Source organism: Microcaecilia unicolor, chromosome 8 (genome assembly GCF_901765095.1).
Source record: "Microcaecilia unicolor chromosome 8, aMicUni1.1, whole genome shotgun sequence".
Lineage (NCBI taxonomy): Eukaryota > Metazoa > Chordata > Amphibia > Gymnophiona > Siphonopidae > Microcaecilia > Microcaecilia unicolor.
The window spans coordinates 94426115-94440661 of NC_044038.1; the positions used below are offsets into that span (position 1 = coordinate 94426115).

Below are 14547 nucleotides of genomic sequence, written 5' to 3' on the forward strand. Positions count from 1 at the left end.
TGATAAGCCTTGGCTGAAACAAGCATTCTTATGACAGTGATTTATTTATTTATTAAAAAAAAACATTTATAATCCACCTATCCACCATTCTAGATGAGGAACAAGTCAAAATAGTTGTGTTCATTCACAGCAGGTGCAAACCCTTCAGATAATATTCAGCCTCCACTGGTCACTGTTTAGTTAAATGCAGCTGAATTGTGCCCTGATATGAGGTGCTGCCACCCATCCAGGTAACAGCACTGAATATTTCAGCACAAGGCAGCCCCTGGGAGTTACCCAGGTACCACTGGCATTCAATGGTTCCTCTGCGGCAGTCTGGATTTTTAGCAGTGCTATCCTGTTATAAGTCGCAGAGATCTGGGTATGACCCGGTCAGCACTACTTAACAGATTAGAAGCTCCTCCTACCTTGTTAAGTAGTATTGAATTTGGGTCATTTGTTTGTGATTATATCTGTACTCCCATTGAAATATGTGTAATACACATATCATTTTTTGTTCCACGCAAACCACGGCCGTGACAAACCCTATCAAATCTCCATAACCCAAGCATTTAGTGGAGGAGTGGCCTAGTGGTTAGGGTGGTGGACTTTGGTCCTGAGGAACTGAGTTTGATTCCCACTTCAGGCACAGGCAGCTCCTTGTGACTCTGGGCAAGTCACTTAACCCTCCATTGCCCCATGTAAGCTGCATTGAGCCTGCCATGAGTGGGAAAGCGCGGGGTACAAATGTAACAAAAAAAAATTTACACTCATAAATTATACATATGGTTGATCTCCACATGTAAATGAAGTTGTTTTTATGTGCAGAAACTGACTACTAAGCTGACAGTTACACTTAGATACAGATGGGGAAATAACCAAACTCTCTGTACTCATGCAAAGCCCACAGGCGTTTTTCACACCCTGATGTTTGCCCCAGTCATCAAAGCAAAAACCAAGCACACAGTTGTGCTTTGAGTCTTGTGCCCTGAAATGTTACCCAACAGCCTTGCACCTGCTTTTTCTGTGGGTTATTGTTTTGCCTAAAAGAACATGTGAATTTTCAGTTCTAGGAAACCATGGAGGCGGTTTATCCTGCATCCCAGAAGCTCCTCTTAAAAATGTGGGCAAAAACCTGTAGAAAATTTCCCCCTAATTGAGAGTCAGCAATAATAAAAGATCCCATTCCCACTGGCAAAAACACCATTTTACCTTTAAAAATGACTTTGATTATTGCCCGTTCTACAGATCAGAAAGTTAAATGTTAATATCCTAGAAGCGAGATAGCAATCAGAACAGAAACATCATTCTAAAGATTATTTGCTTTCAAATGCCATGAGAATTATCTAATCCCCCCCCCCCCCCCCAGCACTGATAACAAATTTTAAAATGTCGCTCTAACAGGAAAATTCATTTTAACCAAGGTTATAATACAACAAGTTTGACTGACAGCATGGAACAAAATGGTTGAGTGTGGCCCATCTGGACTGCATTGTAAAATCAATCCAAAACCACCAGGAACAACGGTGTCACCACATACAGCACACTGCTGCTGGTGCAGAGAAGCAACATGGCTGTCAAGTCCTCATTTGAGGGCAAAGCCTCTCTCTAGGGACCTAGAGTCTTTGCAGACTTGGGGTCCGAGGTTTGCAGAAAACTCTGATGAACTTAGTACAGGGGAATGTGTGTAGCAAGGATAGTTGAAACCTTTAAGATAATAAATAAATAGAGTTAAAAGCAGATTGTAGTGTGTGAGGTCAGTGAGGTGAGAAGCGAGTGAGACTCCATTGCAGTATGTTAGGTCAGTGATGGGAAGAATGAGAAAGACTCCATCGCAGAGTGTGAGTTCAGTGATTGGGAGAATAAGGGAGACCACTGAAGTGTGTGAGGTAAGTGATGGGAAGAATGAGTGAGACATCATCACAGTGTGTGAGGTAAGTAATGGGGGAAATGAGGGAGACTCCATCTAGGTGTGTGAGATCGGAGAATGAAGGAGACTCCATCACAACGTGTGAGGCAGTGATCGGAGGAATGGGTGAGAATCCATTATTGTGTGTAAGGTCAGGGATGGGGGGAACGAATGTGACTCTTCTGCAGCATGTGAGGTAAATAATGAGGGGAATGAATGAGACTTCTTTGCAGTGCATGAGACTTCTTTACAGCGTGCGAGGTCAGTGACGGGGGAATAAATGAGACTTCTTTGCAGAGCACGAGGTCAGTGATGAGGGAATGAATGAGACTTCTTTGCAGTATGTGAGGTCAGTAATGGTGGGAATTAGTGAGACTTCATAGCAATGTCTGAGATTTAGTGATACAGGCTTGGATGAGACTGCATCTTAATTATGCCACTAATGGACACTTGGTACATATAGAATCCCAGAAAGTCAGCACCCCAGGACATTACCCCTTTTGGTCTTGCCTTTGATCCAGCCCTTCCAAGCTTACTGGCACTCATCACACTATCCCTTTTGGCTACAGTCTGCATTTCACTTTGTCATGTGAAATTTGTGGGAAGGAGGCAGATAGGGGTGTGGTGTAGGTGCAGGAACTCTAGAAGAGTCACCACAGTAACCACACAAGGAGTTTTCCCAGCCGGGCCAAAGCCAATTTTCTCTTTACAGACAAAAAGATGCAGAATACAAACTAATAAATAACATTAATAATAATAGGATTACATACGAACCCCAGCTGGGGGGTTGAATTACACAGCGGTGGCAAAATGGCATCCGGCTGGGAGGTGGAAGCCCATTGTGGACAGTACTGTGTATATGTTGTTTTTTTGTATGCCACATTCTCCGAGGTGGAGGAGGTGGTATGCCCCCCTGCTCCATGTCACCATAGAAATGCCCCAATCCCTCCTGCCTCCTTCCTGCTGCCCTCCAGCGCTCAGTTCATATCCTCAAAGAATTTGTATGTGGGATTCTCATAGCCATGGTTCTGCATCTTGTTCAGCTGGCGTTCCTCTGGGCTGATCATGGGGTCCACCTGCCAGAAGAGAGAAGGGAACATGTTAGACCACTATAAGCAGCTCTGCATATCTCCCCATCCCAATGTCTTGGCTCAATGTGAAATTAGTTTGGTTAACAAGAATACCTTGGTAGCCCTCGTAAGCTCTGAACTAAAATGTAGGTATTGGTAGGGAAGACTTTATGGCAACTCATGGATAGAGTAGATTCTGTGGTAAGGGTGTAGAATTGTGTGGCATACTTGAATACATTTATATTCAACTGCATATGAAAAACAATTATTATAATAATATAGGGTTTTACACATTGTAAACTTAGGAGTTTATTTTCAAGTCAAATAAGGGTTTTAGAAGTGTCTTAAAAATCTGTGTATGTCTCTAGATGGGCAAAGGAGAGAATTGGGGGCTAGATTTCAGTTAAGGTTTCCATGTAAATGTGTCTTACAGATAGATAATACTAACTTTCATTTCTTTGAACCTTCACAGTTTCGTTCTTTTTTGAATGCAAGAACTCCTAAGTGAGGTCCATGATAGTCATTGGACTTTATAGGTATTAGGTGCTGTTTGTACGTATTCTTGATTCTTATTTTTATTTATTTTTACTTCTTCTCAGTTAATGGTGTATTGTTCATGCCCCTCTCTCTTTTGTGGACTAATGCCTAATGTTCTTTTTTTCCAGTGGGGAGTTTCTCTAACTATTTCTTGGTTATTCTAGGAAATTTCTTGACAAAGTTGTCTTTGGAGTGTTAATTTGTAATTTCTATAAATAAATAAATAATACTTTTTAAAAATTCTGTGTATATCAGTGTTTTCATATTGTGATGAACCAAGAAATCATCCACACATGCTGCTGTCTTAAATATGTATGACCCTACACAAACCACTTCAGTGCAGGGCCGTGCCTAGGGTCTCTGGTGCCCCCCTGCAGACTATCAGTTGGCGCCCCCCCCTCCGTCTAGCAGAGCAGGAACAGAAGGGAGCAGGCAAGTAAGCCGGACCTCAGGAAAAAATAGCACTGTATGTATCCCTCATTGATAAGTCTCTGACTCTAAAGTTTAGCAATTTCATTAAAGCAAAATGTATTTTCATAACACTTCAAAGATTTCCAACTCAAAATAGGAATGCTAATTCAAAATGTGAGCAAACTCCTCTTAGCTTCCAAAGATTCTTTTTCTAATCTCCCTTGCACCAAAGGATATAATTCAGATAAAACATTTATCTCTGATCAACTATCTCAGATCAAATATTTATTTCAGATCAAATATTAAGGTTTCCTTGCTTACAGTCACTTAAATCTACCTAGCCTTTATATAGCTTATAGGATTTAAACACTCTTAAACTGAAATTCACCCTTTTCTATTCTTCATAAACTTCAAGTAATCCTGAAATATTCAGATCCTTTTCTCACTAGAGAAACCTCAAACTTCAATCTCCACCAACCTCTTTTCACTCATATTTTCTCATTTACCACATAATCAGGCACTCTTTTATAATTTCAGTCAACACACACAGGAACTCACAGCTGCATGTCTCTCTTGGCCAAACCAACGGTCAGTTGCAGGGTTGCCAGGTGGAAAATTTTTTTCCCACCCAAACGAGCCCAAAACCAGCCCAAAACCCGCCCAAAGTCAAACCCCGCCCCTGACACCCCCACCCCCGCCGTCATCAACCCTGCCCCCGCCGTCATCAACCCCGCCCCCGCTCAGTTGCTGTCTCACTATGTTCCCTTCCGGGCAGATTTCTAAGAAGCTGATCATCCAATCAGAGAGCTCTATTTGAATGCAGATTAACATACAGACACTCATGGGAATTTTTAGTGAAAAACACTAGATAAACCCTTCGTTTTTGGATCAAACTTCACACTTTTGATCAGAGCCATGACCTAACATTAAGGCTGTAAATATTTCCATCATTTTTTATTCATAAATATGCAAATGAGAACCTCCCAAAAACGGACTAATTTGCATATGATTTAAACAAATCTGAGCATATGACAACCAAGTACAGACTCCCAGCACCTGAATTCTGCAATTAGATTTAATGCAAATACTTTTAAAACTTATTTTTAGCACTTTTTTTAAAATTTATTGTCTTTATTAGAAAGCAACCAACACAAGAAATACACAACTTCTCCATCACGATGCCTAAGGCTCCATCCGCTTCACACACCAAGTTTCACTAACAATAAACCATCTCAAACTTTATAAATTAATCCCCCCTACCCCCCCATCCCTTCCCTCCCCTCCCCCCTCCCTCAGCTCGTGCCGTCTCCCAGGAGTATCTTCAATTGAGACCACTCTTTTGCTTCTTGCTTATATTTTCCCTGCCTTTTATCTGTTAATTGTTCTAGTATAGCGAGAACCCTCAATTTTGCCTGCCAATCTAACTTTGAGGGTCCCAATGCCTTTTTCCAGTGCTTTGCAATTGTGGACTTCGCTGCTGCCAGGCTCATCCTCTTGAGCCTGCATTGCCATTTCTGCCCTTTTTGGTTACCCCAGCCCAACAGGTACCATTTCGGGTCATAAGGAAATTGAACTTCCAAAGCTTGGGTCAAGTCCCCTGTTAATGTCCTCCAAAAGATCTGTATTCTTGTGCACTCCCACCATATGTGGTAAAAAGTGCCTTTCCCTTTCCCACACCTCCAACATATGTCTGAAGCCTCCGGGTACATACTTTTTATTCTGTCTGGCGTGTGGTACCACCTACTCAGAACCTTGTATGCATTTTCTTTCACCAGCACACATACCGATGCCTTCTTAGCCTCTATCCCAACCCTCTTCCATTCCGAGTCTGTGAGGCCCTGCCCCATGTCCTTCTCCCATGCCAACATGTATTGGAATTTATTTGACCTCCTCCCTCTTAAATGGCCATATATCTTCGAAATTCCCTTACCTTCTCTATCTATGGCCCCCCAAATATCTTCAAACTGCTTCTCCCTCGTAAGGTCTATCTTTGTCCATTTTTCTTTCAATATATAATGTTTAACCTGTATGTAAGCATATCCATCTTTCTCCGAAATCCCATAGTACTCTTGTATTTCCGAGAATGTCTTCAACCTCCCTTCAGTTATTAGGTCCCGGAATCTAATTAACCCCCTTTGGAACCAATCTCCATATAACCTGCTTTCCCCCCCCCACCGGGAATCCTGGGTCTTGGGTCAGCCATGCATACGTTGACCTATTCCTTGTCCCCCTCAGTTTTAATTTCAATTGTCCCCACAGTGTCAGGAGGTGAGAAACAAACGGATTTAGCGTTAAACCTCTGTATGTTTGAATCGAATGGGACGCCCACAGCAGCCCCTCCAGTGTTCCCTCACGGACAAAACTTGTTCCAGTCTGGTCACCGGGGACAAGTCTACCTTGCACCATACTGCTATTTGCCAAATCTGAGCCGCCCAATAATACCACAAGATATTTGGCATATTTCTCCCTCCTTCCTCTACTGAATGCCACATGATCTGTTTAGACAGCCGGGCCTGACGCCCCTCCCAAACAAACCTACCCAGATCTGATTGTAACCTGGATAGCTCCCCCCTTGGGACATCTATCGGTAATGTTTGGAACAAGAAGAGCAGCCTAGGAAGAATGTTCATTTTTATTGCTGCGATCCGCCCCCACCATGACAGCCACCCCGCCTGCCATCTGTGCAAATCTCTCCGCTGGTTTTGGCTCAAGAGCCAGAACTTAACCAGTTAGCGGTGATATTCAACCTGCTGACCGGCTAAGTAAGCAGATAGGCCAGGAAATACACTGCCCTAATTTTGCTGAGTTAACTGGGCATTGGTCTGAATATTGGCTAGTGCTCGGTTATCTTCCTTGTGACCACACATACATGGCCCAACATTGAATATCTAGGGTTATTTCAGCTGTAAGTGGCTTAAAAACTGATGACCACCATGGCCTGAACATCTACTCCTATATATGTATTTTCCCAGCTAGTTTAGTTGGCTTTCTTATTGTTAATTCACTTTGTACTTAACTGGGTGTTGGCAGAACATAAGTCACCGCAATACAATAGAATAGAATAAATATAAAATTGGTGTAAACTTTATGGCAAATAAGGACCAGTTGGCCATTCAGTCTGACCAGTTCTCATTTTCTTTGGTTTTCTACCACTATGAGTACTATGTTACTATGAGTAGATAAGTAGATAGATTTATAAAGTTTAACCCAACACTAGTTCCCCTCATCTTTCAACCCCTTTTTCTCCCTACAAATATCTTATACAGCTGTTCCAATAATGATCAATGGAGTCACAATTATAGTGACAAGAAACTCAACTTGAGTTTTTTATGGACGATTAAGGTGAAAGTGCTCTGCACTCTCTCTGCAGCTGGTTCCTGCTCTGTAGTCCCTCCTCCAGACCACTAGGGACTTGTGTGCGACTGGTGCATCCCCTGAGCTTTGCTGGCCATCACCACCCTCTCTCTCTCCTTTCCCTGGTATCAGGAGTGGCAGGTTCAGATCTCAGTCATGGTGGTGGCTAGAGCCCTGCTGCTGCTACTATATTTTGATTGTGCCACATTCTAGCTTTGTGGGGGTGCTGGTACAGGGCCAAGGCTGAAGCTTGATAGGCAGATGATTCCTCCTGATACTTCAGAGAGGAAGAGCTTCACGTACCCGTGCAGCCATCTCAGCTGGAAACGGAAGGCACCAAGGGCAGCCCTTGGAGATGTGTGAGATCACAGAATGGATCTATGAAATCTTAGCGGAGATTGGGTGGCGATGCCGGTAATTGGGAATCAAAACCAGTGCTGGGCAGATTTCTATGGTCTATGCCCTGATCGTGACTGAATAGATATGGATGTGCTGGAATGTAAATTTTAAGGGGCTTCAATGTTAGCTTCAGAACTTTTAGTACATGAAGAGTGCTGGGCAGAGTTCTGTAGGGCTATTTCCCTGTGAGCCTCACTCTGCTGATCTCAGCCTGTGTATACAACTATGTCAAGATGGAGTCTGTGAACTAAGACCCTGCACTTCAGTGACCAAGCAGATTCAACTTTCTGTTTGTACCAGAGCTCTGCTTGTGGTAAATAACTGGCAGGTCTAAAAAAAACTGAAGGATATGCAGTGGGCTACCTGACCCTTGCACCTCCCTGATGAGCTACAGGGGGTAAGGCCATGGTGCCAGCGAGTCTGATGAGAGACAGGAATGCATACCACAATGTAACAACTGGAAGAAAAAAAGGGTTTTTTTTTCTTGCTCAGGGAAGGAGCTGGACAAGATCCTGATTGGTTGCTGTCTGGTCACCTGGGAATCAGGGGCCAGAGAGCGGGAGACCAGAAAGAGAAGTACAGAGAGGACAGACAGAAGAAGAAAGAAAAGAAGAAAGGGAGAATTTGTCGGGTTCTACTGGAAGAAGGGTAGCTGGCAGGAAGACCAGCGAGACCTGAAGTGGTCCACAACCTTGGGAACTGACCATCTGAAGAAAGTACCTGTTGGTTCAGCTCTACCGGCCAGAGAGACTGTAATCCTGCATGCTGCAGAAAGCCTGTGTTGTTTCCTAAGACGGGGACTCGCTGTGGAAAACAGCTGGAGTCTAAAGGGAAAAACCTGTGTCCACTTCATCTGAGAGACCACCTAGAGTCGGTTCGGTGAGGATTACAGAGATTTATTTCCTATAGTCGGGGATTAGCTAGTGGGTTCTTACCTCAGCAAAGGCGGGTTAATCAGAACTTTGTGATCAGGAAGATGTGCTGATAACTGTATTACTTCATGACCTAGTCAGTATTACTAATCAGGATTGTGTAATAACCTAGTAACCAGTGATATCAGTGTTTTAGTTAGACAATACATTCTACAGTTGCTTATCAGCATAAGGGAGCTACAATTGTACAGCTGAGCTGTAGTGTATGGTGTATTATTCTATTTTCTTACCTATATAATAAATTAATATATTTCACAGCAGTGACTTTACTTTTATTCCAGTTCTCTCTAACAGAAGAAAAGTTCTGGTGTAGGCCCAGAACAGCCAGGTTCCTTTATAATATATAACCCCTGGACAGAGCTAGGAAGTTGGTTTAGCCAGACTCCTGTAAACGGAACCTGGGAATTACTCATTGGGTAGCTTTGCCCAGAAGAGTTATTCATCTATAAATGCTTACAGTTCTATGGTCTGTGCCCTGAAAATGGCAAGGACAAATCAAACTCGGGTATACATATAAAGTATCACATACCATGTAAAATGAGTTTATCTTGTTGGGCAGACTGGATGGACCGTCATTTACTATGCTACTATGTAGTAGTCTCGCTGCAGGTAGGCCAGGGCTGACAGGGATGCTGTTGTAATTTTTTAGCAGTCATACTCCAATGATGCCATCTGGCTGTGATGGCAGCTGCTGTATGATGTCATCAAAATGCCAAAAAACATATATTTTTTGAAGATATTTAGTTATAACCAAAAACTCCAACTTCCCCACTGTGGGTATTTTATCAAGGTTTTCCTATTATAACTGAAAATCAGAAGCCTTAATTATAATTTAAAAAATCTATGAAGTTTTAAAAATATTCTTTTAGAAGCCCCCCTGGTGGCTCAGTTTCCAGTACTATACATTTCCACATAGAGGATCTGAGAATAAGTGTTTGTTGGAATGTTCTAAGTTTCCAATCGGTAAGCTTATTAGGTCTGTATGCCACTACTTTTCAAATTTTAGGGCCTAAGCTGTGGAATTCTCTGCCACTGGAAATGCATAAAATTGAAACATTGTTTACTTTTAGAAAACAGCTTTAAAAAAGGTTGGTTTTCAAAAGCATTTGGGGAAACTGGAGGCTTTAAGGGTTAATGGGATGGCTAGGTGCGTATATGGCTGCTGGAACAATTACTGCTAGTTAGGTTTGTTGGTTTATAAAGTATGTCTTGGTGATATGTTTTATCATGTGTTGTTATTATATATGTGATCCTTGTAATCCACCAAGAATATAAGATTATGTGGAATAGAAATTCAGATAAATAAATAAATTCAAATCTGGGCTCACAGGTCACAGTTGTCTTTGCCCAGCTAAGGTGGGGGATGCAGTGTTCCCAGTCTTGGCCATCCTGTGGCTGAGCTCTGCCACAGCAATAGTTGGGAGGGGATACTCATTACTAGAACCCCCCCCCCCCCAGCACCAGAATCATGGGTAGGGATAGGTACCTGTTTAGGATACCCAGGGCTTTCGGCAAACAGGTCTCATTTACACCTATTCCATGTGCTTATGTGAATGCAAGATTAATGGCGAAAAAGGTTATTATCAGAGATGTAGTTGTGAATGAATAGTTGAGTTTACTCTTCCTAACAGAAACATGGTTGTCCACAGCAGACAACCCAAGATTGAGAGATCTATGTCCTTTGGGATACAAAGTTTTGCATATTCCCAGGACAGATAGATGGGAAGGAAGGAACACAATTTTTTAAATATTAGTTTAATTGACTTCATCCCTTGAGATTTTATCTTGTGAGATTCAGGAGATTCATTTATTGGTTCCCTTAATTTTTTTATTTTATTGTCCTCCTGGGAAATGGGTGGAATGTAAAAATTCTTTTCAAGAATTTATTGCAAAACAAATAGTGCACAATGATTATGTGCTATTGATTGGGGATATTAATTTGCATCATGATGATGTCTTAGACCCCCAAGGAAAGAATTTTCTTGAATTCTTAGAACTTTCAGGAGTTGTATGGCCCAGATTACAGCAATCCCATGATAAGGGTCATCAGTTAGATTTAATAGAATTCTCTAATGGTCAAAATAATGATTGTGAATTGTTTTTTTAATTCATGTGAGAAGGTACCTTGGTCAGACCATTTCTTAATAGATTTTACTATACCTTGGAAAGAAAGAATAATGAAGAAGAATAGTTTTAGGTTTGTTAGACAGTCTAGAGTAGAGATCTGCACGGGAATGGGGGTCACAGGAATCCCACAGAACCTGTGGGATTCCCGCGAAGACAGAAGCCGTTCTACGGGGTTCCCGTGGGAACGGAAGCAGTTCCTGTGGGGTTCGAAACCAGTTCCTGCGGGGTTCCTGTGGAAGTGTATGCTGCACTTGCGCCAGCCTCTCACCTACCGAGTACCAAGTTCTTTGAGTGCTGTCTCCTCCTCCTCTTTGCTTTAACAGCACAGATACAGAAAGTCTCCATTAAGGAGGTGGTAGAGATACAAATGGTGATGAAATTCAAAAAGGCATGGGATAAACACATAGGATCTCTAATTAGAAAATAGAAGTTATAAAAAACCTAAACTTAAATGGCTGCATGTGCGTGGATGTGTCGAGTGACACTTAGATGGCGACTCTGGCTGTGATGAACTAGGGCCGATACCAAGAGACCTGTACCGTCTTTGTCTCATACATGGCAATCTGGTTTAGGATGGGCTGGAAAGGGCTTAGACAGCAACTTCAGTGGCTGGAACATGAGGACAATGCTGGACAGACTTTTATGGTCTGTGTCCCGGAAATGAGAAGATGAATAGGCTGGAGTGGGCTTCGAGGGCAATTCCAGCAGTTGGAACATAAGGATAGGGCCAGGCAGACTTCTATGGTCTATGTCCTAGAAACGCCATAGAAAAACCATAATCAAGTATATAATATCACATTAATTGTTGATTTAATCATTAATTGATAATGATTATGACAATTGGGCAGATTGAATGGACCATTCCGGTTTTTATCTGATGTCATTTACTATGTTACTATTTATCCTCTCTGCTCCCGGGCTGATGCACAGACCTCAGCTCTGACATAGGCACGAGCATCAGATGTCACTTGGCCTACTGGCATGTGCATGTGGCGCTCTCTTAGTACATAGTTCCAGTGAATCAGATAAGTCTTACATGTGTGCACCAGAGTCTTCCAACTTCCAATCCTTCCTTGCCTGCAGTACTATGGCTCGAACCCAGAGAGACACTGAGAGAGCCGACAGGAATTTCTTTTTATGTACCATTAAATTTTTGCGAGACTGGGTGGGGACAGGTTAAATTCTTGCGGGGACAGGCAGGGATGGGTCAGATTCCCCACGGGGACGGACTAGATTCCCTACAGGGACGGGTTGGATTTTTGTCCCTGTGCAACTCTCTAGTCTAGAGGTAAATTAGATCTGCTTCAATTTGGGCAAAAGGTAGATGAATTTCTGTCTCAGTCTCCTGATCACCTGAGGATGTTATATCCAACTGGAATATTATTAATCATACTATTCTTGATAAAATTGCTCCATTATCTTTGAGGTCTAAGCTACCTAGAAAATTAGAAAAATGGTTTGATCAGGAACTACAACTCTTAAAAAGGGAATGTAGATGGAAAGAGAGATACTACTACTACTATTACTTATCATTTCTATAGCGCCACTAGACGTACGCAGCGCTGTACACTTGAACATGAAAAGTCAGTCCCTGCTCAACAGAGCTTACAATCTAATTAGGACAGACAAACAGGACAAACAAGAGATAAGGGAATATTAAAGTGAGGATGATAAAATAAGGGTTCCGAACAAGTGAATAAGGGTTAGGAGTTAAAAGCAGCATCAAAAAGGTGGGCTTTTAGCTTAGATTTGAAGACGGCCAGAGATGGAGCTTGACGTACCGGCTCAGGAAGTCTATTCCAGGCATATGGTACAGCAAGATAAAAGGAACGGAGTCTGGAGTTAGCGGTGGAGGAAAAGGGTGCAGATAAGAAAGATTTACCCAGTGAACGGAGTTCCCGGGGAGGAATGTAGGGAAGAGATGAGAATGGAGAGGTACTGAGGAGTTGCAGAGTGAATGCACTTATAGGTCAATAAGAGGAGTTTGAACTGTATGCGGAAATGGATAGAAAGTCAGTGAAGTGACTTGAGGAGAGGGCTAATATGAGCATAACGACACTGGCAGAATATTAGTCGTGCAGCAGAATTTTGAACAGATTGAAGAGGAGAGAGATGGCTAAGTGGGAGACCTGTGAGAAGCAAGTTGCAATAGTCTAAGCGAGAGGTGATAAGAGTGTGGATGAGGGTTCTGGTAGCGTACTCAGAAAGGAAAGGGCGAATTTTGTTGATATTATAGAGAAAGAAACAACAGGTTTTAGCAGTCTGCTGAATATGTGCAGAGAAGGAGAGGGAGGAGTTGAAGATGACCCCAAGGTTACGAGCTGTTGAGACAGGAAGGATGAGAGTGTTATCCACAGAAATAGAGAATAAGGGAGGAGGAGAGGTTGGTTTAGGGGGAAAGATAACTAGCTCAGTCTTGGTCATGTTTAGTTTCAGATTGCGCCGAGACATCCAGGCAGCAATGTCAGACAGGCAGGCTGATACTTTAGCCTGGATTTCGGCTAAGATTTCTGGTGTGGAGAGGTAGATCTGGGAGCCATCAGCGTAAAGATGATACTGAAAACCATGGGATGAGATCAGAGTATCAAGGGAAGAAGTATAGATGGAGAAAAGAAGAGGTCCCAGGACAGATCCCTGAGGTACACCAACTGACAGGGATAGAAGTAGAGGAGGATCCACTAGAGTATACACTAAAGGTACGCTGGGAGAGAAAAGAAGAAACCAGGAAAGAACAGAGCCCTGAAATCCAAGTGAGGACAGCGTATCAAGGAGTAGGCTGAGAAGGATGAGGATAGAATAGAGACCTTTGGATCTGGCCAGGAACAGATCATTGGAGACTTTAGCAAGCGCTGTTTCAGTTGAATGAAGTGGATCAAGAATAGCTTGAAACGAAAGAAAGTCAAGGTAACGGCGGTGAACAGCACGTTCAAGTATCTTGGATAGGAAAGAGAGGAGGGAGATGGGGCGATAGTTGGAAGGACAGGTAGAGTCCAATGAAGGTTTTTTAAGGAGTGGTGTAACTACGGCATGTTTGAAGGCATCAGGAACAGTCGTAGTGGAAAGTGAAAGATTGAGGATATGACAGATAAAAGGGATGACAGTAGGAGAGATAGTGTTAAGTAGATGGGTGGGAATAGGATCAGAGGAACAGGTAGTTAATTTCGAGGATGAAATAAGATGTGTAGTTTCCTCTTCAGTGATTTCAGAAAAGGAAGAAAAGGAGGCACGGTTGCAGGGTTGAGAGAATGGGCTAAGGGAAGGAGAGGTGGAGGTGACCTGGTTGAGAATTCAAGTTTAATCTTGTGAACCTTATCATGAAAGTACTCAGCCAGAGTCTGGGGGGAAAGTGAAGGGGGAGTTGAAGGCACTTTGAGGAGAGAGTTCAGTGTGGCAAAGAGACGTCGAGGGTTTGAGCCAAGAGAATTTGTCAACTGGATGTAATAGTCCTGTTTGGCAAGTAAAAGAGCAGACTGGAAGGAGGTCAGCAAGAATTTCAAATGTATGAAGTCAGCATGGGCACAGGATGTCAGCCAAAAGCGTTCGGCAGAGCGGGCACAGGAACGTAGGTAGCGGATTCTAGAGGTCAGCCAAGGCTGGGGTTTGGTACGTTTTACAGAACAGGGAATGGGAGGAGCGAGAGTATCCAGAGCAGAGGAGAGAATAGTATTATAGGAAGAGACAGCCTCATTGACAGACTTGGATAAAATAGTGGTAGAGAAGAGATTTGAAACACTGGAGGACAGAGTAGAAGGGTCAATAGCCTGAAGATTCCTAAATGTATTGGTTAAGATTGGACGGGACTGGGGAGGAGGGTGTTTAAGTGTGAAAG

The 14547-nt window shown here is 42.8% G+C and overlaps 1 protein-coding gene across 2 annotated transcripts in view; it reads right to left on the minus strand.

The window, feature by feature from the left end:
- Positions 1 to 677: 677 nt before the first annotated feature.
- The window catches only part of APLP1 (amyloid beta precursor like protein 1), a 254004-nt gene continuing 240134 nt past the window's right edge, over positions 678 to 14547 (minus strand). For both annotated transcript variants that reach the window (XM_030212233.1, XM_030212232.1), the window contains one exon: positions 678 to 2964. In XM_030212233.1, the coding sequence (XP_030068093.1) occupies positions 2866 to 2964 (99 nt within the window). In that variant the 3' untranslated portion in view covers positions 678 to 2865. The remainder of the gene's footprint in view (positions 2965 to 14547) is intronic.